This window comes from Maniola hyperantus, chromosome 13 (genome assembly GCF_902806685.2).
Source record: "Maniola hyperantus chromosome 13, iAphHyp1.2, whole genome shotgun sequence".
Lineage (NCBI taxonomy): Eukaryota > Metazoa > Arthropoda > Insecta > Lepidoptera > Nymphalidae > Maniola > Maniola hyperantus.
Window position 1 is genome coordinate 6,988,334 of NC_048548.1, and position 25,436 is coordinate 7,013,769.

The 25,436-nt window shown below is 38.1% G+C and overlaps 1 protein-coding gene across 2 annotated transcripts; it reads right to left on the bottom strand.

The window, feature by feature from the left end:
* Positions 1 to 18: 18 nt before the first annotated feature.
* Positions 19 to 23,567, bottom strand: LOC117988008 (phospholipid-transporting ATPase ABCA3-like). 2 transcript variants are annotated; one of them, XM_069502417.1, is made up of 31 exons: positions 23,355 to 23,567; positions 20,827 to 21,067; positions 20,408 to 20,739; positions 20,153 to 20,326; positions 19,777 to 20,024; positions 19,579 to 19,689; positions 19,261 to 19,405; positions 18,999 to 19,172; positions 18,659 to 18,874; positions 18,219 to 18,301; positions 17,674 to 17,803; positions 17,043 to 17,272; positions 16,326 to 16,491; positions 15,514 to 15,747; positions 14,885 to 15,026; positions 14,668 to 14,774; positions 12,661 to 12,880; positions 11,620 to 11,785; positions 10,638 to 10,853; positions 9,827 to 9,931; positions 9,391 to 9,562; positions 8,293 to 8,418; positions 7,482 to 7,605; positions 6,593 to 6,729; positions 6,264 to 6,388; positions 5,328 to 5,505; positions 4,826 to 4,987; positions 4,342 to 4,499; positions 3,423 to 3,711; positions 3,177 to 3,291; positions 19 to 838 (listed from the first exon to the last, which is right to left on the bottom strand). In XM_069502417.1, the coding sequence occupies exons 2-31, from the start codon at positions 21,063 to 21,065 to the stop codon at positions 658 to 660; spliced, it is 5,205 nt and encodes a 1,734-aa protein (XP_069358518.1). In that variant the 5' UTR covers positions 21,066 to 21,067; positions 23,355 to 23,567; the 3' UTR covers positions 19 to 657. The 2 variants fall into 2 exon arrangements, with proteins under 2 accessions (XP_069358518.1, XP_034830995.1); XM_034975104.2 differs by lacking the exon at positions 23,355 to 23,567 and adding an exon at positions 22,667 to 23,313.
* Positions 23,568 to 25,436: the final 1,869 nt, after the last annotated feature.

Genomic DNA, 25,436 nt, shown 5'->3' on the forward strand with positions numbered 1-25,436 from the left:
TATACAAAAAAATCACAATATTATAGGCATTTAAAATTTATTTGTAAGGAAACACCTATAAACACATATCTATAAATTAATATCTACAATCACATTTGACATTGAAAATATTTTTAAGCCAAATCTATGCTTAACTAATAAATAACAATCCTTACCTATAGTCCGCGACAGGTCGAAATGGCAATCGGGGTATGAGGCGGAGGGACGCGCCGCACACACGTGCCACCTGCACACGCTCGCGCCGATTTAGCGCGGGGGCTGTGCGGGCATTCCCACCCCGATTGCCGTCTCAACCTGTCGCGTACTATGGTTCGTAATCACGTCCATCTTTAACCAGCTGTCATGTTAAATTACAAGAAAACAAAAAAGTTTACTCACTGAAAAAATACTTAATACATAATATAATACAAATACTAAGCAGTTTAACTGTGTGAATTAATTATTACTATCCTCCTACTATAAAAGTACAAAAATATTTACCAATCAACAGGTATTTGTACAAAGAATACGAAAGTTAAATATTTGCTATCTAGATAATATAACCGAACGCGACCATGACTAACCCACTATAATATGTATTATGAGACCTTGACATAGTGATTATAATCTGATAACGTTTTCGTCTTTATTTGCCAGGTTATTTGTCCAAGTTATCTACTATAATCCTTCGCGTTGATATTTAGTAAATTGTAAGAAAATTTGCTCTAGTGACGTTTGCAGTATACTATAATCTTCTACGGCTAAATCTCGTTTTGCTCGCTCCATGATGCCGAACATTTTAGACCATGGCATGCTGCGGTCCGGCAAGTAGAATGTTATAAGGCCTTGATACTCCTCCCTACAAAACAAATACATAATACGGTTGGGCTTCAGAAGTACTGTTTTAAACAGGTATGGAATCCAGTAATACATAGATAGGTATGATGAAAAATGGGGGGATAAAATACTAAATCAAAAATCATATAATATATATCTATTGATACAAATTCATTATTGGCTGAGTGGAAGATTGGTCGCTGTACTATAAGTATTTATTACAGTCAACCCGGGCTCCCAAAAAAACTAATTCATATCATAACTGTTTAGGCATTACATAAGAATGTATGAAATCTACGCAGTGTGAATGTGTGCGTACATGAGACCTACCGTAATAGATACTGTTATCGGAACTCTTTTAATATTAATAAGTTAGTTCAATTTTTTAAACAGGTATAAAATTTAATAATACATACCCACAATGAAAATCATCAATACTTATAATAAAACTGTAACAGGTCAAATTCTGTACATTGAAGATATTTTGAAAATTTTTTTTCGAGGGCACTCCATAATCGATACTGAACCCAAAACTGTAATTTTTTTCATTTTTGTCTGTCTGTCTGTCTGTTTTTTCGAGGGCACTCTATAATCGATACTGAACCCAAAACTGTAATTTTTTTCATTTTTGTCTGTCTGTCTGTCTGTCTGTCAATACTTATAATAAAACTGTAACAGGTCAAATTCTGTACATTGAAGATATTTTGAAATTTTTTTTTCGAGGGCACTCTATAATCGATACTGAACCCAAAACTGTAATTTTTTTCAGTTTTGTCTGTCTGTCTGTCTGTCTGTCTGTCTGTATCACGGCCGCGCATCACGCTGAAACTACTGAATGGATTTCAATGAAACTTGGTACGATTTGAGGTCATACTATGAGGAAGAACATAGGATACTTTTTATCCCGAAATTCAGCATGGTTCCCTTAGGAGAGGGGATGAAAGTTAAAATGGATACTGAGTTGTAATTCATTAACGCGTAGTCCGATTTCATTCATTCTTGTTTTGTTAGAAAGGGAATACTTTAAAGATTGTTCCGTAAATATTTCAAGGTCATCGGTTTTTAACCGACTGTCAAAAAGGAGGTGATTCTTTTTTCTACATCGATTTTTTCGAGGTTTCTGGACCGATTAGCAAATATATTTTTTTAATCAACAGAAGAAGTTTTCGTAGTGGTTCCATAAAAAATTCTGGATTCAACTCCTTAATCCTGATGCTGCAGGGTTACTGCCCGCCTGAGTTATCAAGATTCAGGAAGTGTTCATAGTGCATTCATATTGTAGGTACCAAGCAACGACTTTATTCTCAGACTTCAAGTCCCAACTCCTCAACCCTGATGATGTAGAGTACAGCACTCCTAAACTATAATGATTCAGGAACTGCGGATGATGCAGAATTATTTTAGGTACCAAGCATAGGCTACATCATTGAACTTCGGATCCCAACTCCTCAATCCTGATGCTGCAAAGTAATGAACTCCTAAATCGTGGGGATTTGAGAATTTCTGATAGTGAATTGATATTTTAGGTATCAAGCAACGGCTTCACGATGACACTCCCAGTCCGAAATACTGTAACCTGATGATGCAGGGTACAGCACTCCTAAACCATTGAGATTCAGGAACTGTACCTGGTGAAATAATATTGTAAATGCCAAGCATAGACTTTGTTATTGAATTCCAAGTCTCAACTCTTCAATTCTGATGCTGCTGGTGAATTGATATTTTAGGTACCAAGTAATAAATACTTACTCTATCAAGCTTCAAATAAAATAAAAATACCCTAAATCGCATAGCGGTACGACTTTGCCACTGGGGTGGTAACTAGCCACGGCCGAAGCCAGACCAGATCAGACCAGAGGAAATTTAGAAATTTTGTAACTGACACTGCCGGGAATCGAACCTTGACCTAGCCTACTGATAAGACTACAGCGCTTACCACTGCACAAGAGAGGTAGTCACAATTAGAATTAATAGGTAGGTACACTACCAAGCAACGACTAGGTATAGTACGCGACCGATCGAGATGGCAATTGGGTTATGAGGCGGGGGGACGCGAACGCCACGCACACCTAGGTTTTTTCTTGAGGCTAGGTGTCAGCTAAGAAACGACTAAGAGAAAATCCCCCCCCCCCCTAAAGAAATGAAATGGGGGTTGGAAGGTTACATTATGTGTTATTCGGTGCTGTTCAGGGTGCGCCTCATGATGTTATAATGTTTGTTTCTGAAAAAAAAATGCCATTTGTTTCCTGTAGGCCACGCGGGCGAAGCCGCGAGCAGAAGCTAGTTAGGAAATATAGTTTGAAAGCTTACACGGCTGTTACTCTTAAAAATACCACCACAGACGAACAGGTCATACTTACATCAACTTAGGGTCTGTGTAGTTAGTCTGCACATAACGCTTCACAGTTTCTGTTCTGTCGTCGATCTCGGAACTGTCTCCATCTTCTACCTTTATCTTAATCGTCAGTGTGAATCCTACAAACAAAATAATAGGTACCTAATTAAACGCACACGGCCCACATATCCCTCAATGGCTTGTTGCCGGGCACTGTAGCTTGACAAAATTTATTCTCAAAAGTGCCTAGACAGCGGAAGCGTCGCTGTACCTTGAGAGAATTTATTCTTGAGGTGCTGCGGCGAGCCGAGGCACTGGAAGCGCCCGTTGACCATGATGGTGAGGCGGTCGCACAGCGCCTCGCACTCCTCCATGCTGTGCGAGGTGAGCACGAAGGCGCGGCCAGCGCGGCGCGCGGCCCGCACGGCGCGCCACACCTGGCGCTTGGCGGCCGGGTCCACGCCCGTCGTAGGCTCGTCCACGAACACAAGCCGCGTGCGCCCCAGCATGGCCACCGCGGTGCTCAGCTTGCGCTTGTTGCCGCCCGAGTATTGGTACACCTAAAAAGTTATGTACCTATATTATACTCTATCCGTGGAAATAAGTTAGTATAGCGCTCTCTCATTACGTAATCCCATACAAATGGTAGAGACAAAAACCTCGGTGGGCGTTAACCACTTTGAGGCGCCAACCAATCGCAAACATTTTTTCAAAAAACATACGAAATTCAATTCGAAAATGTTTTCAAAAAACAATTAGTTAAATTCAATTAGTAAACATAGTTTCGTTTGTAAGTTGTGATTGGTTGGTGGTTCAAAATGGTCAGCGTCCACTGAGAATTTTCCCTCTATCATTTGTATGGGATCACGTTACAGAGGGAGCGCTATACTCACTCCTTTCCGCGGATAGAGTATAGTTACGTCAATCCATACTCATAGTAAAAATGCGATAGTGTGTCTGGCGGCTAGCTTTTCAGAGCCCAATTGTTTAACCGATTTTGTCAAAATTTGGTACAGAAATAGCTTGCATTCTGGGGACAGTCATAGACTACGTTTATCCCGGTAATTTAAAATATATTTCTTAAGGGATTTTTAAAAACCTAAATCCACGCGGTTAGTCCGCGTGGATTTAGGTTTTTAAAAATCTGATTTAGGATACTAGCTGAGATTATAAATGGGTGTAAAATTTACCCTTTTATCGAGATGTTTTGTGAATCCGAGTGCATTGGCGAGTGTTTCTGCTCTAACCGGCGAGTTGGCATCCCGCAGACCACGGAATCTCGAGAACAGATGCAGCGTTTCACGTCCGGTCAATTCGCTAAATATCGCGTCGAATTGTGGACAGTAGCCTGAAAAAAAAATCTGTCAAGTGCGAGTCGGACTCGCACACGAAGAGTTCCGCGCCATCGTACAAGAAATAACACTTGATTTTTAAAAAAATTGATAATTTCACCGACTTTTACCACAGATTTTGTGACCGATTCAACACACACGTCCGTTTTTTGCCGGTAGCTATCGTGGGAGGTGCACTGGGCACGTAATTAATTTACAGAGGAAGATGTGATGTTTGGCTATATTTGAGGAACAGAAGAACACTAATTTCTCAGAGATTATTAAAGAGTGCTCGTCAAGTGCACACAATTCTGGCTACGGCCATCGTTTGAACATATCTTACCAATATTTTCATGAACTTTGGTGATATCAGATCCAACAGAGTAGCCACTAACGAAAGCGTCCCCGCTGGAGATAGACTCGTCCCCCATTAGCATTTTAAACGTAGTCGTTTTGCCTGCACCGTTTACACCCAGCAAGCCGAAGCATTCCGCTTCACCCAGGGCTAAAAATAAATAAACGGTTATGATCTTATTAAAATGTATCTTATTTAATTAACCACAAAAGCATTGTTCCAGCTGAAATTAATGATCAATCTGTCTGTAATCTGTCGATGGCAATAATATATTTTCACTTCTTTCATTCAACATCCTTCTTCACTCCAAATGAAACTTCGGAACACAAAGGTAACCAAAGGTGACAAACAAAACTAAATAATCGCTCGAGTGAATATATTCACTCGAATGCACTATCTGGTATCATCTTAATAGACGAGTCACGCGGACTTGCTGTTAGTTAATAAACTCTATCTTTACAATTTTTGGAAAATAGGGGTAAGTACTTACTGAAAGAAATTTGATCTACAGCTAGATTATTGGCATAGTATTTAGTGAGGCCGCGCGCAACTAGCGTGATACCAGACGCGTTTGCGTCGACGCGTTCCGCGTGCCTCATCTCGGCTGCCACGTCGGGATCTAGCGACGATTCGTCTAGAGGCGGCGCTTTCTTCTTGCGAATAAACAGCTGCATAAGACAAGATGTAGGTTAGGAAAGGGACCTGCACGAACGAAAAACTAGTGTCCGGACGAAGGTCGAACGAAGGACGGATAGGTTCTGGCCGAAGCCGAAGCCCATTAATCGGCTACCGTTACAAACTGCCGACGGTTGTGGCGATGAAAATTTATTTTAAGTTACCTATCGATATTTTAAATACGGTTTCGGCACTTTATGTATTTAAATAGGACCCGAATAGGTATAATTATAGTTCAAGTATAAAACAAGTATTTATACTTAAACATTGTAGCAAAAATAGCAGCTATAATAGAACATTATGGATTTATGGACATAACTGGACTACATCCGTGTGGGTTATAATTTTAAAAATCCCGGGAGCTCTAATTTTTTGGGATAAAAAGTAAGTATTTAACTATACCACCGTTAGCAAGCAAGCACTGCAGAGCAAAATTGCACCGTTGCAACCTGATTGAATTATACTAACCAATAAACCGACAAAAACACTTTCTATCAAAAATAAATTATTTCTAAGTAATATTAAATAGTGGGTCTACCTCAATTCATAAAACCCCCTGCTATATAGTTTTCATTATGCCAACCATTTTAAATTATCGATTTAATTAAAAAAGCACGTCAAATGTTTATGGCGTCACATCTATGTATTTCATACAAGCTCCTTTGCTAAGCGAGCGTTTCGACGTTTGATAAAATGTTGCTAATTTGACTAGTAAGCATCATCCGTATTATAAGTAGTGAGTTTAACGTACCCTCTGAAGCCAGTTGTATTCCAACACCATAAGTAACGACCACAAGAAGACACAGATCGCAAGTGTGCACACTATATAGCGCAACACGCCTGGCGACTCCCACTCGAAGTAGGGGTTTTCACGAACTATAAAACAAAAACAGCTTATATAAGGGAATCTTACAACTAGTACAGAAACGCTAGTTAAAAACAAATCTTGATTTAAAAATTTGTCACCCACGTTATCGGACACCGGGTTAGCGCGGGGCTGTGCGGATATGCAGTGCGTTGTGCCCACGCCGATTGCCATCTCAACCTGTCGCGCACTACAGTAACTTAATATTGACTTACCGCAACATTGCTGAGTCATGTTTCTGCAAAGAAAGTCCATGGTACACTCTTTCATGTCAGGTAGCACTGAGGCGGACGTCAAGTAATCACAATATTCAAGACAAGAAAATCTTATCAACCCGATTTGATTCAGCTGCCTATAAAAGGAAAGATTGTAAGTAAGTATGGTTTGTATAGGCAAGTTTATGTGAAAATAAACTACTATTATAGAATAATTAGTGCCTTCCAGGTAGAAAGAAAGAAAGAAAGAAAGAAAGAAAGAAAAGAGAAAGAAAGAAAACTTTTAAAAGGTACTGAAGGACCAGTTTGTAAAGACGTAAATCGTGATTCTAGGACCTAGGCCGAGCTCAATTGCTCATAAATACTAACCCGAGAAATAAATACATCTACGGCGATGCACCCTATCGACTGTATAACTCAATCTTTTATGGCAGAAACAGGTAAGAAATAAGAGTTTACGCGATAGAAAGGTAAGAAATATAACCCTCGCAAAGAGATTTAAATAAATAACAACTTTTATCACGATGCAATAAAGTGCAATTCAGTTTGGAGTATGTTACGGCCTAAAATTTGATAAACGCTCTCTCTTCTATCTCTATCTCTCTTTCTATCGCATGACCCTTATCTCTAATCCTTCTCTCATAAGAAATAAGAGTTGCACGAGTGCCGTCAAACAGGCGCTCCGCCGTAAATATATTGTTTGGGTCACGTGACTTAGCCTAGTAATGCAACAAAGCTGTTGTAAAATTACTTAAAAAATTCCTTGAAGTGTACGTAAAAACACTATCATAAAATTTTTAAAAAGCAGTTGTGAATGAAATAAGCAGGAGGCACAAAACCGCGCCTTACTGCGCATCTACGCAGCTAAAGGTGCATGATTATTTCGTACCTAGTAGAGGTGATTAAACTGTAAAGCGGAAAGAACTGCAGTATGTAATCCATGATCTTAGCCGCTTCCTGCGCTGAGGCTGCTAGGGACGACAATGCTTCCACGATTTGAGCACCTATCAAACCTGCAAATAACCAATAGAACGTCAGTACGTCACACAGAACGCGCGCGTATGGGTGTACGAATTGTGTTTGAAGAACATTGAAATGAGCGACTGCAAATATGTGGATTCTACGAGAACTCCTCTATACTTTAATCAGTTTCCCTTGTCTTATTATATTATTATCATTATTGCACATTTAGGAGCTGTTTTCTGCATGTTCTAGCTTTAGTATCGAAAAGGCATTTAAATCACTTAACAAATTGTGTATTAAAGAAAAATTTCATAATTATATACAGACTAATCTCTCTAGTCTTTCATACGAAATCTTTGCGAAAATGCTGAAGAAGGCTCGCGCCTTTTCGACGATAATCTAGTAAGAGCGGTTTCAAATTAGCGTTTATTGCACGTATAAACTCGTTTTTGTACGCGCGCCTTTTGTCTGCTCGTAGCTTAGACGCGTTTATCTAGATTTTGAATACAAATATTATAAATGCGAAAGTATGTTTGTTTCTTTCTTTCTTTTACGCCCTAACTAAGCAACCAATCGACTTGATTTTTGGCATAGAGATAGTTGAAAGGACGCTGAGTATTTTTGAAAATTCAACCCCTAATAGGGTGCAATAGAGGTTTGAAATTTGTGTAGTCCACGTGGACGAAGTCGCGAGCATAAGCTAGTTAAATATATAACCTCACTCGGGTAAAACTTACCGAAGAGAATGTTGATGAAAAACATAATAACGAATCCGAGCGCTGGTCCGTTGAAAAGCAGCGAGAACAGATAATGGAGCGGCAACATCGCTGCGCCATATATCATTAAACACAGATACAGCCGACCTAGAAGTTCAAATTAGTAATTTATCCTACCAGCACTTCGACTATAACATTAAGAAGTACAGTACCCGGCAGGAAATGTTGTACATCGACCTTTAGAAAGAGATAGCGGTTAGAGCGTTGTCTCAGTCGTTGAGACCGACAAAACGTCACATAGGTATGACTGACAAAGACAACGCTCTGAAGCCGAAATCTCATTCTAGAGGTCTATATACGATATTTCTTGTCGGCTGCTGTAGGCGGCATATTATGTGAATAAGTAGAAGTGAAAGATTTGAAAGTGTATGTTTAACGGTCTTGTATGGGATTATTTTGAGCATCAGGAACTTCACAAGCTTGTGTTTCTACCACATGTTCACCTTCACTGTTCTACCACATGAGAGCAAGAAGTCGAGACTTGTACGCGGAAGGATTTGACAACCCACCGTATTATTAATATCCCAAAAAAACTTCTACCACTATATGTGATTAATGGAAAGGGGTCACGACCCTCAACAGGGAAAAATACAACGCAGAGAAAGGGTTCCTCGGCAAGAAGGAATACGACGCAGAGAGGGAGAATATTGTGCATCTCCTGCGTAGGTGAGCGTCTCCGATCAAATTAGCTACCAGAGCAATAATTCGGTCAGAACTTTTTATTTTTTGGTCGTGATTGCCTAGTGGTTACGACGTTCGCCTCCTATTCGGGAGGTCGGGGGTTCAATCCCGGGGACGCAACTTTAACTTTTTAGAGCTATGTGCGTTTTAAGAAATTAAATATCACTTGCTTTAAGGGTGAAGGAAAACATCGTGAGGTAACTTGCATGTCTGAGAGTTCTCCAATGTTCTCAAAGGTGTGTGAAGTCTGCCAATCCGCACTAGACCAGTGTGGTGGACTATGGCCAAACCCTTGTCATACTGAGAGGAGACCGTGCTCTGTAGTGAGCCGGCTATGGGTTTATCATGATGATTTTGTTATTGTGTTGCATGGCATACCCAGCTCGGGGATGGAGCTCATGCCGGTGACCTGAAAGGCCGCGCAGGAGACGATGATGCTCACGCAGAGCAGCAGGAACCAGACCCAGTCGAACAGTGCGCCCGCGCCCCACAGCACCGCCGGTTGCATGCCCGCGGCGCGCTGCAGCAGCTTTGCGCGCGTTACTCGCTCCTACGATAACTCAGGTTGTACAGTGACCGCAAAATAAAGTGGCTATTAGGATAAGTCCGCACTGTGAAATAAATCCGCGACTAATAATAATAGGGTATTTTACCATTTTTTGAAAAGTGTTTTAATTTGATCATAAGGTGATAAACTACCAAAAAATTCACAAAAAAATTATTCGATCGGTAAGCGCAATAAAATGCATTGAAATGTATTTCAAATTTTACCAAAAATATAAAATTTAGGTATGGGTAGTGGTACAAGACCTACCTTAATATAAAACATGATGAACACCGCACTGACGATGGCAAGACTATTGCCAATGCTGTTTGCAACTTGCACTGACATGAACGACACCATCAGCTGAATGTTGGTCTGAAACAAACGGGTACAGTGTTAGGCCCAGTTCTACTACTGTTTTCTATTACTTCATAATCTATCACAAAACATGATAACTTAATATGATGGACCATATAGGTAATATTATTTGCAGCATCAGCAAAAATGTAGATACGTATAGCTTATTAAAATCGGAAGTAGGAATAATCCATTCTTAAATATATAAATGCGAAATTGGTCTGCCTGCTAGCTAGTAATAAGGCCGCATTTTGCATACAATTGTTTTTAGTTCTTAGTTTCTTTGTTTTGTATTGTTTATTTCATGCTTTGTGTGGAATAATTCTATCTATCTATTTTTTTTTACGCAAGTATAATCAATTTTCAAAAATGTTGCAAGATTAAGAATCGGCTATCGTAGCTAAATTTTTATATCTGTGTTAAGGATAATAAGCCCTCTCCCTCGGTTATCTAAAAAAGAAAATACATCAGCACAAATCAGTTATTTCAGAAAGTTGTTGTACTTTAACATTTTACATTTAAATAAACGTATCGCTATTTATCTAGCTTCTTACGTTCGACCAATTTTGGCACAGAGATAGCTTGCATCCTGGCGACGGATGCAGGCTACATTTTCTCCCGGAAAAATAAAGAGTTTCTTTCACGGTATTTAAAAAAAAACTTAGGTACGCGCACGAAATCACGGGTATCAACTAGTAATACATAAAACAACAGAAGAACTTACTTCGTCTCTATAGTTAGCTTGTATGGGATGATTAAAAACGTTGAGATTAGCTGCAGGGTTGATTCCTTTGAGTATGGCTGAATGAAGGGTGGCGAGGGAAGTTGCTACGTCGTGGTAACCGAAGTTGCTGAACCAGGAGGTTGCAGAATTGTCGTCAAACGTTGCCCCAACAAGTAGTCTGTTGCGGTATGCGCCCATTATCACGGGATCTTCATTCTAAGTAAGTAAAACCATTGGATTAATGGTATAGAACGCATTCACCATTACTAATAAGTACTAGTAGGGCGGTTACACACTTATCCGATCCAAGTCCATGAAAATACGTTCCGAATTTGTCATAGAACTATTTGTATGGTAGCTTACGCACTACATCCGACTTCCATCGTCCAATATCTCTCCATCATCCGTGAAAATATCTCGGATGTTCCTCGGATTCAAATCCAACATATGGCGTAAAATGTCAAAGATGTCCACTGAATAGCTTGGATTTGGATCAGGGATTGGATTATCGCGTAAGCAATATCTGAATTCGATCCAAGTTTTTTATATCCGTATTTTCACGGATTCAGATCGCATGAGTGCGTGATCTCTCGTACGCTGGGCTTGCGATAGCCAGCCAACCTGTGTTTGAAGCAACTTGGCTATCGCCATTTTGACGTCAGTAGCAACAGACCAACAGTGAGCGTCATGTGAGCGTACTCAGAACTCAATGTTAGTTAATGACGACTGTAAGACATCTGTCAACACCATGTCAACTCAACAACCATTTGACACAAAACTATCAACTTTAATTCCCGGTATGCTCGGTGGGGCGCTTCGAATCGGCACAAAAATACGGGACAAAAGCGTTCTTGTAATATATCTAAATTTCAGTGATGGAACAATTTAAAAGTCCACGCAGTGAATTCGCTGGTATAGGCTCGTAAGCAAGCAATTTGTTGTAGTAACATGAGGATAAATAGTAATTAAGTTCGGTACTCACTCTTTGTAAATAATAATCGTCGATAGGCTGTCCATTTACAAGTGTTAATCTCATGGAGTTTACGTTTGAGGAGTTAAACAGCTCTTCGTACCCTTGCCTGGCCAGAGCACCCCACGAAGTTTGATTAGTTCCGTTGTAACTTAACAAAGTTTCCGTAGTTACGTATCTATAAAATAACTGTCATCATCTTCATCATGAGCAAGCAATCTATCCCCGGTTTACTACAGGACACGGGTCTCCTCTCAGAGTGAGAATGGTTTTGGCCATAGTCTACCACGCCGGCCAAGTGCGGATTGGCAGACTTCACACACTTCGAGAACATTATGAAGGACTCTCAAGCGTGCATGTTTCCTAACGATGTCTTCTTTCTTTGTTAAAGCAAGTGATATTTAATTAAATACTTAAAACGCATATAACTCGTGCGTGCCCGGGATCGAACCCCAGACCTTTGATTTGGAGGCGGACGTCCAAACCACTAGTCTATCACGTAAATCGTGTCACGTAAAATAACTGTAGTTCGTAAAAACCATAAATCAAAAAAGAAAAGTAGGTAACATAATATTATTTATTACTAGCTAGGATTTAGGTTTTTAAAAATCCCTTAGGAACTCTTTGATATTCAGGAATATAAATAGCTTATCACTCTCCAGGTCTTTAATAAACCCGAGCACAAAATTACGTCGACCTATTGCTCAGTTGCGACGTGATAGAAGGACAAACCAACGTGTCGCGACAGGTTGTGGGCATCATATTTTGTCTTGACCGCCAAAAATGCTATTTAATAAGAAATAATGGTCATAATTTTTAATTTTTATAGGTTATGGACATGGTATTTGAAATATTATGTAGGTATTTGTCTACCTACATATTCCTAATTTTTTTATCCAATGGCATGACGTCGCGCGCACTTGATAAGGAATATCTGCGGTAGGTAGATAAGAAGGTACACCTACTTAGCTAATGATGCTAACAATTGAAGGAAGGTATACCTACATCACTTTCAGTCAAACAGTGATAAAGTAGGTTTTCTAAGGTACGTACCCTTGTGTAAGCGTCAATGCCCTTGAAATTACAGTAGCGCTTTTTCCTATTAGATATTGCAAAATTCCCAAGTTGGTATTTATTTGCAGGATCGGCACCAACACTTGCAACAACAGCAATCCCCAAGAACGAGTCCACACTAAGAACAGTTTTAACCAAACTCCGGTTACACGTAACCAGAATAAGCGAATTCCTGTTTCGTTCTCGTAACTATTATCCACTGAAACAAAAAATACTGTCAAGTGCGCGTCATACGTCAGAACATGCCTAAGGAAGAGTTCCGTAACTACGCTATACTCCATCCAAGGAAAGAAGTTAGTATAGCGTTCTCTCTGTTACGTAAGCCCATACAAATGACAGAGCCAAAAATTTCAGTGGGCGTGAACCATGTTGTCACTAACCAATCCCAACCCACTAAGTTTTTTCATTCACTCTCATTGAGGCTCTGTCATTAATTGTATGGGGTTTTTATTAACTATTTCCAACAAAAAATTGTATCAATTTGGTTTCTCCGTGCTCGTAAGCGCTTGACGGCTTGTCTGAGCATTGCACATTCCTCTATCATTAGCTTATTGTAGGTACAAAATATGCGGTTAGTTGTATTATGTACCTAGTTAACAATAAAAAATACAAATAGGTATAAACAAAATTACTACAAAAGGTTTTTATACTACATATATACGTTACTAGTCTAATCACTATAATACTGTATTGCGTTTATATATAAAATATATACACGCAAACGAGTTTTAAGTCCTATGTGCATACGAATTGGATTAGATTAAGTAACGGAGAGAGCGCTAACTAATTTATTTCCGTGGATAGAGTATAGTAATAAATAATTGCTAACAACTTTGGCGATCAGTACCTAAGTATTTCTTAAACGGTAGTTTTGTTTAAGAAGCGTCATAATAATTTTAAAATACTTACTTATTTAACAAAGTTCATAATAATTTTAAAATACCTATTTAACAAAGTAGGTACTTATCACAAGACATATTTTTTTCGACTTTCCATTTTCATGTTTAAGACATAACCTGAAAATTAGTTTTTTTTCAAATCTGTCTATCTGTATCTGTAACAGGTTGAATTTACATTTAATGGCGTTAGCCATACCTTCAATCTTTTTGGAAAATACCTGTCGTACTTTGGTGAGTCAGGGAAAAGGATTACGGTAGGTAAGCTGTCTTATCCTAAAAATGTTTTATGACTTAACTATTACACGAAGATTGCTTATAAGTTATAATATTTATCTTTACGAAGAGTAGCAAATATTATAGATAGTTACTATTACTTCCGTTATACATAGTGAGTGAATTATCTCGTTTTGTTCCTTCAAGCTTATCATTGATACTACTACTACTAAATCTTTTATCAAAGTGACTCATACAATGTATCATAAATATGTCATTAGCTTATTGTTAGTCACTAAAAATAATAACAACTTCACTCTTCAGGTCGAGTACCTACTTACCTCTTAAGTATCTCCAAAGGGGACCTAGTACTTACAATAAAATTGAAAAATAAGACGTATAGGTATCTATTGCATGACTAATGACGAATAGATGGTTTGATGGACTCGATTGAATCAACTAATTGCAATCCAAAAGTGCCTCTAAGTTTAAAAGTATAAAAAATTGCAGTACGCGGCGGTAAATGTTACACTTCGGCTTCGTAGAGCGCCGTCTCTGTCACTCATGCCTGTGACGTTTTGTCGCTTGCCTACTTGTCAGTCTCATCGCAACTCTCGTCAGAGACCACCCTACTTTATAGTTAACAGGGAAAATAAAATGAGGTCTCTACACTCTATGATTAGCAGTTTTTTCAGCAGCTTTATATTACAAACAAACTTAATTTTGCGGTCCCAAATAAATGGGGATTTGTTTTGGAGACGGTTGATATAGGAATAATTAATTAATTAAGTACCTACTAACTAATTCATTAATTAAGTATCCAACTGGACTTGGTCGGTTATATAATATACCTAGATGAAAAAATACAACTTACGATCTTCCAAGGATATTTCATCCAAAGTGCCATCTTTGTCGTCAGACAAATCAGTAGTCATTGTTAAATCGTCTGATTCTGAATGTGTTTCTACGTCTGAACCAACTCTGAAAAACGAGCACAAATTATCGATTCTATATAGATGATTATTATATATACATAAATGAAGTTACTTTAGTTAATTTATTAGAAAGTGTACAAGCAAAAATATTCTTACGACATAAATACATCTTCGAGGGTTGTAGCAAGTAATCCGTAGTCCTTGAATTTTATAATTTCTATATTTCTCTCAAGATCATTGAGCATGTCTTCAAATACGTGTGAGTAATGGTTGGGCAATTTATACGTAACTTCCATACCTAAAAAAGAAATTCCTTAAAAATTATTATACTAAGATAATATCTGAATATTAAGAGCCTATATCTGAGATGTTCTGATTCTGAACCATATGAGACAAATCATTTACATACACTGAGAACAAAAACGGGCCTAAAATGGAACCCTGTGGTACTCCCATTTTAATCCGGGATCCCTCCGATTTAACCGCACCTATGTCTACCTTCTGCATTCTATTGAAAATATATGACTGTATTAGGTCTCGTGCTTGGTTTTTATCCCGTAAAACTGGAGTTTACGCAGGAGAATTTGATGTTCAACACAATTAAATGCTTTGGAAAGATCACAAAAGAAAGGGTGGTGCGTTGCAAAGCCATACTTTTGGCCGATGTGGCAATGCAGTGTCCGCGTGGCACCCAATACTAAAATCCACAGCGTTACAGCGCCACAAAGCACCAGAAACGCATCATGTGGCCTCAGTCTAAATAATAGAAGATTATAAAATCTTACCTCGATCTTCTTTAACCATAGTGCCCGGTATGTATTCTCCAATGAGCGTTGTGCAATAATTGATTTGAAAGTGTTCAGTTTTCACGATGACCAATGTGTAACCTACTCCATAATGGTGTTTCAAGAAATAGGGAGAACCGACACATTGCAGTCGGCCGCTCGACATAATCGCAACACGATCACCGAGAAAATCTGCCTCATCCATGAAATGGGTTGTTAGGATCATTGATCGACCTTAAAATTAATAAAATGTTTCACCAATAATTCCTTGAATCTTACACCAATAATTCCTTGTATGGGATAACGTAACAGAAAGTGCGCTGTATTAACTTCTTTCCACGGAGAGAGTACAGAGTCTGTCTAGCGAAAGCGGATAGTTAATATTTAGAAACCTGCAGCACTGGAAAATGCCACTTGATGTTTTTGTAACCTCATCTGGTATTTTATATTTTTCACTTAATAAAATTCTGCTTACATTATTTTATGAGACTTATCATTTGTATGGGATTACGTAATAGAGAGAGCGCTATACTAACTTCTTTCCGTAGATAGAGTATAGCAACAAATTCTTTTAAACTCAAATATATTTATTACTAGCTTGTTCCCGTAGACTGGACTTCGTCCGCGAGGACCGCACGAATTTCAAACCCCTATTTTACCCACTTTCTTAGCGGATCTCTACCCCATAATAACTATTTGCATGCCAAATTTCCGCCCGATCCGTCCAGTTGTTTGTGCTGCAGTGCGTTGATAGATCAGTCAGTCAGTCAGTTAGCTTTTCCTTTTAAATACATAGAAAAAGCATATTATACCTTTCTTTTCTTTGTTTAACAGTTCCCAAAGTGCCCGGCGTGATGCAGGGTCCATGCCTGACGTGGGTTCGTCGAGCAACACCACGCGTGCTCCTCCACATAGAGCGATACCCACACACAACCGTCGCTTTTGACCTCCGGACAACCCTTCCGCTAGAAAATGTCTCTAAAACGTAACAATTTTATACAAAAATCAAAAGCAAATACTGGATTTAAAATTTAAATCCATATTATAAATGCAAAAGTGTGTCTGTCTGTCTGCTAGCTTTTCACGGCCCATCTGTTTAACTAATTTTGACGAAATCTGGTACAGAGATGACTTGCATTCCGGCGTAGGACATAAGCTCGGAGTAGAACATAGGTTACTTTTATCCCGTAAAACCAAAGAGTCCTCAAGGTATTTTAAACACCTAAATCCACACTGACAAAGTCACGGGCATCGTTTATTCGGTACAGAGATAGCTTGCATCCCGGAGATAGCTATAGGATACTTTTCATTTCAGAAAATCAAAGAGTTACCACAGGATTTTCAAATAAACCGAAACTTACGCGGACGGTCGTGGGCATCATCTAGTTTATAATAAAATTCTGATTAGATTATTTAGTTGCATTCATAGGTAGAAGAAAATTGTAAGAGGTGTTTACAAAATGAAGAACAAAGAACTTGGGTGAATTAATAGCCTTAACTATTATAACATTTATCAGCTAGGTACGCACCTTCTCTTGCATCTCCAGGCGATCGATGAGTGTATCGATATCTTCCTCAAGGTCCTTTCCAGAGAAGCCTTTGAGTCTGGCGAAGAATTCCAAATGTTCACGAACGGTAAGTTCATTGAAAAGCACGTTATGTTGCGGGCACAGGCCAAGATGTGCTCGGGCATAGTTAGTTTGCGTCGTCACATTGTAGCCAGCCAGCCGTACGCTGCCTCGTGTCACTTCGACATTACCTTTAACAATTAAATTAAAATTAAAATAGTTAAGAATTTGTGATTTTGCACTAACAATGTCTATAGACTGGTAACGGTCCCCCATCTTTTGAAGCATGCCCGTAGTCGTGCGTGCGTTGTTTTAACCAAAGATGCGTAAGCGCTGCGCTACTGCCGCGCTACAGGCATGCATGTCACGCACAAGCGTAACAATTTGTCTAGTTTTTAAAATACGAATGTATGAGCTTTGTCTATCTGGAGTTTTATAATATTTTTGTTTTGCACATTACCTAGGTAGATACCTATTTCACGATTTAGATTTCTTTTTCATTAAATTCACGTGATTAGGGGATAAAATTGTTTATTGTGTAGACAAGCCTATAATTTAACAGGCCTCTATGTTATTTATTCTAGGTACATACCGGTTAACATTGATATCGTGGTCGATTTTCCAGCACCATTGTGTCCCAAAAGGACGGTGATTTGATCTTCGTAAATATTTAAACTCATATTATTCACTACAGTATTGTTTCCGTATACTTTGGTTAAGTTCTGCAAAAATGTCCGCACATATAAATTTATTATAGCAAAAATTTAATATAACCTAAGCTGCCGAAAAAAAGTGATTACACTTCTGATAAAAATACTTTTTTTTCTTAGATCTGGACATTTTGGTCCCCTGAATATAAATCTGAACTCATTTTATAGCAAAACGGCCTAAAATTGTCTTGAAATTTATTCCGAAGTTCATGATTTCGATCACTCAATACACACTTGAACTCATTTTCAAGTAAAACCACAAAAAATTAAGTCCAAAGCTTATGAATTCAATCAAAACAGTACAATTACTGTAAAGTTTCAACAGCTATCTTCAGTTTATGTTCTTCTTATAAAATTTTATTCCATGCAAAATTTACACCCTTTCCTTCTCCAGCTCCTGAATGATTACATACAAAGATCAGCTTACCGTCATCTTCACGCCAATCGGCAAGTCTGTCGGATCTTTTTCTTTGATTGTTCCATCCAAATCTGGATCGTCGAATCTTTCATCTGTAATATCAACAAAATGAAATTAAACACATCATTAATTGTCTGATTTATATAATCTATTCTTATTGAAATAATTATTGAAATACTAGAGGATGCCCGCGACTTCGTCCGCGTGGATTTAGGTTTTTAAAAATCCCGTGGGAACTCTTTGATTTTCCGGGATAAAAAGTAGCCTACGTCCTTCCCCGGGATACAAGCTATCGCTGTTTCGTCAAAATCGGTTGAACGGATGGGCTGTGAAAGGCTAGTAGACAGACAGACACACTTTCGCATTTATAATATTAGTATGGATTTTCTTTTTAATTGAATGTTCTGTAACCTTTTAAAAGTAGGTATAATAATAAAACAGTAACAAACCGTAATCGAACTTTGAAGAAGGCCACCAAAACGATTTCTGAAGTGGAAAATACCAGGGCTTAGGAGCTCCGCATGGGCCCGGAAGAACTTGTTCTAAATACAGTGCGACTAACATATACAGTACACTGTCTACAATAAGAAATATGCAAACATGCCCGAACAATAGTCGATTAGTTTCTACGGAATGTGATGCGAAAAAGTCTCCCCATTGCATTCCTATAACATAAAAAATATCAAATTATACCTACACAGTCACGGTTAAGTAAGCCGATGAAATAAGGTTCTCTGAAGTTTTTTTAAGTTCTTGCAGTAAACAGCAAGTGTTATACTCAGTACTTACCGTCAGTGCTCTCTTTGCCGAATATCAATTGAAATCCATACGACATTGCTGAGTTGATACATAAGCACGTTACAGCTTGGACGGCAAGCGGGATTTCGACATCCATTCCTAAGAGCACCGCTGGAACAAACGTCAGGAACCAAATAACGCCCCCGAACAAAGCTGCAGTACTGCCTGAAACAGAAATGATAAAATCAATAAGTTTATTTTTATAACGCCTTACAATTATCTATGTAACGACAAAATAGTAGTCATTTATTACCTTTTGAAAAGAATCCACTAATCATAAAGCAAAAGAAAATGGTGCAAGATAAATACAACGTAATGTAGAACAACATGACGGTCCACGGGGTGTTAGTAAATACGGCGTATTCACTGAAGCCTTCCTCAGTTGTAAACCAATTTATCTACAATGGAAGAGTTGATTAAAAAAGCGTCAACAAATATAGAAGATGGAAATCACAAAAATATATACCTTCGAATATAATATTGATTATAGGTATCACTAGGAAGGAGACAACGAATTAGACCGACACGAATGACAATTAAAAAAAATACGACCAGTACTTCGTATACAAACCTTTAATATTAGCGTAATAAGCGCTCCTGTCAAGAACAGATATATAAACTGTTTGCAAAACCAAGCAGTCCAATGCAACCAGGTAGGGAGTCCCATTATCTTCATCGTTTCCTATAACAATTGTTTGATTAGTAGTAGTTACATAATATGAATGTATTATGTATATTAGGACAGGTACTTTTCTGGTTCACCGTTTACCTTTAGCTGTAGTTCCTTTTCTATAGTAACAGCCCGAACAATGTTAACAGCTGTGTAGCTGAAACTTAGCATGAAAAACATTGGGAATATGAACATGAGTGCTTCCACGGCAAGATCCTCGACATACGACGGATGTGGGTATCTCTGCAAGTTCACTCGAAACATTCGTAGATTTTCGCCTGTAATTCGTGAGACTAATTCCATTGATATTGCGTGCTGCAATGCTATGAACATTTCGTTCACATAACCTGCAATTTATATTTTTTTCAGAATACTCAAACATTGATTAGATTAATTACTATCAAAGAACAAAAATAATAATCAAAAGTTCCAAAATAAGATCTAAATCCAAAGATAAAATATAACTGAATAATACCTGGATCGTTTCCTCCTTCCCAAGAAAATGGAAACCTTGGACCAGGTAATTCGAAGAAAGGAAAAGCAAGGTCTGTTCGCCATGTACGTCCACCAAGGCCAAAAAACGAATTCAGCCGCGGTCGGTCAGGGAATCGTAAAGCGTATGACAAATTGGTGGGTAACTCCGTTGCACCTAGAAATTTTAGAGAAATAAATATACGCAATTTATAAAGCTAGGTAATTAATTTTTGTAACTTAAATTTGATAAACAAACCGAATAATTGATCATCGAATTCCACAGCAGCAATAACTTCTCGAACAGATTGCTCATCACTATAAATACGTATAAGGTCTGAACTATTATTATACCCCCTTATTCTTACAAATTCTTTTGCGATTTCATAAATACGGGTAGCATTAAATTCGATATCGGGCGGAATTTTGGAAAAATCTGGTAAATCGGGATCCTCTTGCTCTCTTATCATGTCAATGATATCTTTTATGTTATGAGCAAACAAATTTATAACTGCTCCTCGCACCACACTGTCTAAAACGTCGCTTTTTGGTGAATATGCTAATGATAGTTGACTAATATTAAGGCCCATACTGAAAAGTAAGAACAAATATTAGACAGGTAATATAATTTAGAAAAGAAATGATAAACAATATAAAGCAAGTGAAAAAAAATCTTACAAAACTGTACGTGAGAAATTAAGAGTGTGTGCGGGTATTGATGGATATCTTATAGTATCTTGTCTGACAGGCTCGATCTGTTGTCGCAGGATGAGCACGAGTGCCATAGTAGCAACAGGTAAGAGCAGTTCTACTAAGGTCTGTCCTTTGTGCCGCCATTGCTGAAGAAAGTTCTTCCACATCAACAACCGGAACTTGATCCAGGCGCTTGCCTTTTGTGCTTCCTTCCTCACCTTCATCTCTTAATTGAAATTAAAAGGAAGCGTTAAAGTAGCTTTTAGGCTGAAATCTATAGAGCACATTTTGACTTTGCTCAGACTTAAAACACTGTTAAAAGAGATAGCGTTAAATAGACGGCATAAATCTGTCTCGTTTTAACAGTAGATATCTTAAGTCTGAGCTAAGTCAAAGTGCACTCTATAGATTGTAGCAAACTAAAATAGTAGTAGTGAAAATGAAAATAGTAGTAGGTACTACATGGACACCTTAGTGGGTAAGTATTTATCGTTAAATCATAAATGGTCTACATTTTAAAGTGAGTCAGTTGGCTTTTAAGGATCTAAAATAACATTTTAAGCACATACCTAGCAACTGTTGAGTATTGCAGAACGCTTGAATGTTTGTGTGGGCGAAATAATAACTCTTACTAATTTGCTTAGGTTTGACCTAGACACGAATACGGAAACGTCGCAGACACCAACGGGCTCTACTCTACTTACCTTAGCAGGTAGGTAACTATACCCTATCACGATTTAAATTATAGTCCGCACAAAATAACTTCTCAATTCTTACGCGCCATTTTAACCCTATGGGTCAACTATCAAAGTACGGTTCACCTTTGTCTGCTGTGGCTCTGCATGTCTGTCTTGAAGATCAATCGCCGAGTTTCTTGCTGGTTCTTCCCGGTAGGAAGTTCATTCCGAAACAATGGTACAGTAGAGTAGGTAAGAATATTATTATGTAAATAACGGGTAAGTACCACGATTTACACGATGATTTTGTATTATCGATATTTCGATCTTATAATAAAGCATTGATCATAAGTGGTAGATTCTATAGAATCTAGACTGTTCAAAAGCACTTGTAAAAGTTCATTTAAATAAAAAAAATCTATTTCTGTACCATATCGTAGCACTCAAACGAACTTGAATGCGGTTTTTCCGCGGATCCGCCTGGCAAATAGGACACGTTTAGAAAAAGACCATTTTGTACCTATAGGTAGGTACCTAACTGAAAACTGACTTCTGACCGTGTTACCCTAATTTTTGTTTCCGGTATTTATCGATTAGGTATATTATGACGAGCCACAGAAGGAATACACAGAAATGATAGGTATGTAGGTACTTATTGTTATCAAAAGTAGATAACAGAAGAAGTAAATCGATAATCCTGACCGATTATATTCAATTAAAACATTTAGGTATAGATAGCAAAATCTTTTCATTATTAAAAACAAATTAAAATGAAGTAAATCAAATTAGAAATTCAAATCACCGTCGGCAGGTCAAGGTTTTACCATAATATTGTATCGATCGGGATCGAGTCCATACGACAAACCATATTTTTTAGATATCAGCAACATGCGGTCAAAAATAAAAGGATTGTTTTTGAGCTAAAATTAAATTAATATAATCATCATATTATAGTCATAGAATGCATTTGAAAATTATCATAGGTACATAGTTAGGTAGAGGTTTTAGTTTTGCTATGTTAGGTAAACCTTTGATTTTATTGATATTATTTGATAACAGGTAGAGACTAGATTTAAAATTATATAGATTAAAAGCACTCCATTCCTAATTTAATATGAAAAGGTACGCGTTTAGCTTTTGGCACTTACCTTTGTATTAGCTTTATATAAACAGTGTCGTATCCTGGTCATATCAAATCGAAATCCCGATTTGCAATCACTTTTCAATTTTCATAAACACTTCACGGTGCACTACACGGAATCTCGCTGAAAACTGTCCGTATCTACGACTGTTCTCGTATCTATCCAACCACCAACAATTCGTTGAAATACGAACGTTTCTTATCATTGTAGATGTAGATATTAATTTAGTTCAGTATATAGGCAGTTGAATATCATCAGTCTTTACGCATGTACTGAACATTGCACTACGCTTGAGCATTTAGCCTTTATTAGGTGTGTAGCGAGTACATATGACTTATGAGTCAACAGTGAACTACTAACTGCATCGTCATTTAACCTCAGAAATTGATTTTGTGATTTCTAATAGGAAAATCTTTATGAAACAAACCTTTATAGGATCATTCCTGAAGAACTGTTACTCACTTTTCGCGTTTTGCAATGTAGTAATTTTTGGTTAAAATATTCGTTACGAATGAATAGATCCAAGACACGGGTCACGGCGATTATGCCGGACTGGCTCCTGCTAAAATCCCACGATGTTCGACCAGACTCGGGCATGCCGCCTGGCGGCAGGCGTTGTAACTTGTTTTAGGGGGAAATCTTATACAAACGTACTCCTGTACTCTGGCGTACAAGGACAAGGACAGCTACTCACCTACGGTTGCCTATAGGAAAGGGATTCTTGGGGATCACCACGGATGCATGTTCTACGTGCGTGCAGTGCATATTTTGGCAGAAGCTTGAAATCAACAACAGCTAGCTGCCACCTCATCGAACGAGATCACCTGTAAGTGATAGTCAGCGCAATAGATACCTATTAAGTCCGCGACAGGTTGAGATGGCAGTCGGGGTAACGCCCCGCACACCGGCACGTCACCCGCACTCGCCCGCACCGGGTTAGCACATGGAGCTGTGCGGGTATGCGGGGCGTTCCCTCCCCTATTATAGCCATATCGACCTGTCGCGTACTATTATAGGTATTAACTACTACCGACTTACGCTGCCACTTCACAATTAAATATCACATTGGTATTTTACTACGAAGCGGTCAAGGTCAACAGAATTATCACCGACATCAGTTCCTTAGTCAGATTATGAACTTCGTAATATGTCCCTGCATGCACTCACGTTAGTGACGTATTCTTGTAGTAGCTTCGTAGCATCGGCGTAGCTTCGTAGCGTCGTTATAACTATCAGTAAGGCATAATATTTTCTCGGATATCTATGAGCGCGATAATTCATTTACGAATAATAAAGATAAAGTTAAATATAATTTCATGTTTATCGTTTTCACAAATCTAATACACATTACACAGCCGATATTGATTTTTGATACCAACCTCTACGGTATGGCGTAGACCAAATGTGTCACCGACCAAACAAAATTTCAGATCAAAGTACTTTTGCTTAAGCCAGACTAGTTATTAAAAAAAGGGGTCAAGTGCGAGTCGGATTCGCACACGAAGGGTTCCGTACATTGACATAGTATATTGAGATAGTAGGAGAACTCTACGAGATATATCTTGTAGTTGTACGATGGGACGGACCATGGTGAACATATATCTAAATATATAAAAGAGAAATACCACTCACTCACTGACTGACTAACTGACTAATCATGAAATCTCAGAAACTATAAACTTGAAATTTGGAAGGTAGGTTCTTTCTAGGACGTAGGTGTCAGTTAAGAAACGGTTTTGAAAAATTCCCTCCTAAGGGTGTGAAAGGGGGGGGTCGAAGGTTGTATGAAAGTCCTATGTTTTTGGAGTTAGAGACGTGAAAATCGACATTTAGGTTATTAGCTTTAAATAATAAAAATCTGTATAATTCAATTTGGGAAATTCCCCCCTTAAGGGTGGTAAAATAAGGGGGCAATGTTTTTATAGAAAAGTTTTAACAATTGTTATTTTTACTTGAAATTTAAAATGTAGGCTATTTCTAGGAGATAGGTATCAGATAAGAAAGGTTCTAACTAAATTCCCCCCCCTAAGGGAGTAAAATGGGGGGTGGAAGGGTTATATGAAAATCCTACGTTTTTGAAGTTAGAGATATGAAAATTGGCATTTAGGTATTCTGGGTTCCGTGTCTTAAGCAGCCTTTTGTAGCGGGAAAATTTCAGAAATCATGTGAAACCAGTACGCGGACGAAGTCGCGGGCATCTGCTAGTATATATTATATAATACTAGCTGATGCCCGCCAATTCATCCACGTGGATTTAGGTTTTTAAAAATTACGTGGGAACTCTATGATTTTCCGGGATAAAAAGTAGCCTACGTCCAGATCTTTAACTATACCTACTCATCCAAAAAATCACGTCTTGCTCCGTTGCGACGTGATTGAAGGACAAACCAACAAACAATAAAAATTATATTCGTACTTTACTCAATGAGCTCAAGGTATTTATCATTATCTTGAGCTCATTGAGTAAAGTACGAATATAATTTTTATTCTTTTTTTTTATCTTAAAAAATAGTAGCTTTAGTTTTAAGCTCGCGTAGTAATTATTATCACCACTATATTTTACAAATACAACTACCGACTATCAAAAAGAGTAATTTATTACCTATTTTGAATAAATTATTTAAATTTTGAATTTTGAGAAGAATGATGAACCTAGAACAATGATGAACGATGAGAAACCTAGGCTATTATTTTAAACTCTGATGTAGTTGTAGATACGTATTCCCCAGAGAAACGGTAATAACTCACGGCCATAGTTGCGGGCAACTGCTAGGCG

Coding starts and splice junctions, on each gene's coding strand:
- LOC117988008 (XM_069502417.1), bottom strand. CDS start 21,065: ATGAAGGTGAGGAAGGAAGCACAAAAGGCAAGCGCCTGGATCAAGTTC. Junction 19,173..19,260: donor TAGTGGATTCTTTTCAAAAG/GTAATAAATGAC, acceptor TTTCTGTTTCAG/GCAGTACTGCAGCTTTGTTC. Junction 14,775..14,884: donor CTCGAAGATGTATTTATGTC/GTAAGAATATTT, acceptor CTCGTTTTTCAG/AGTTGGTTCAGACGTAGAAA.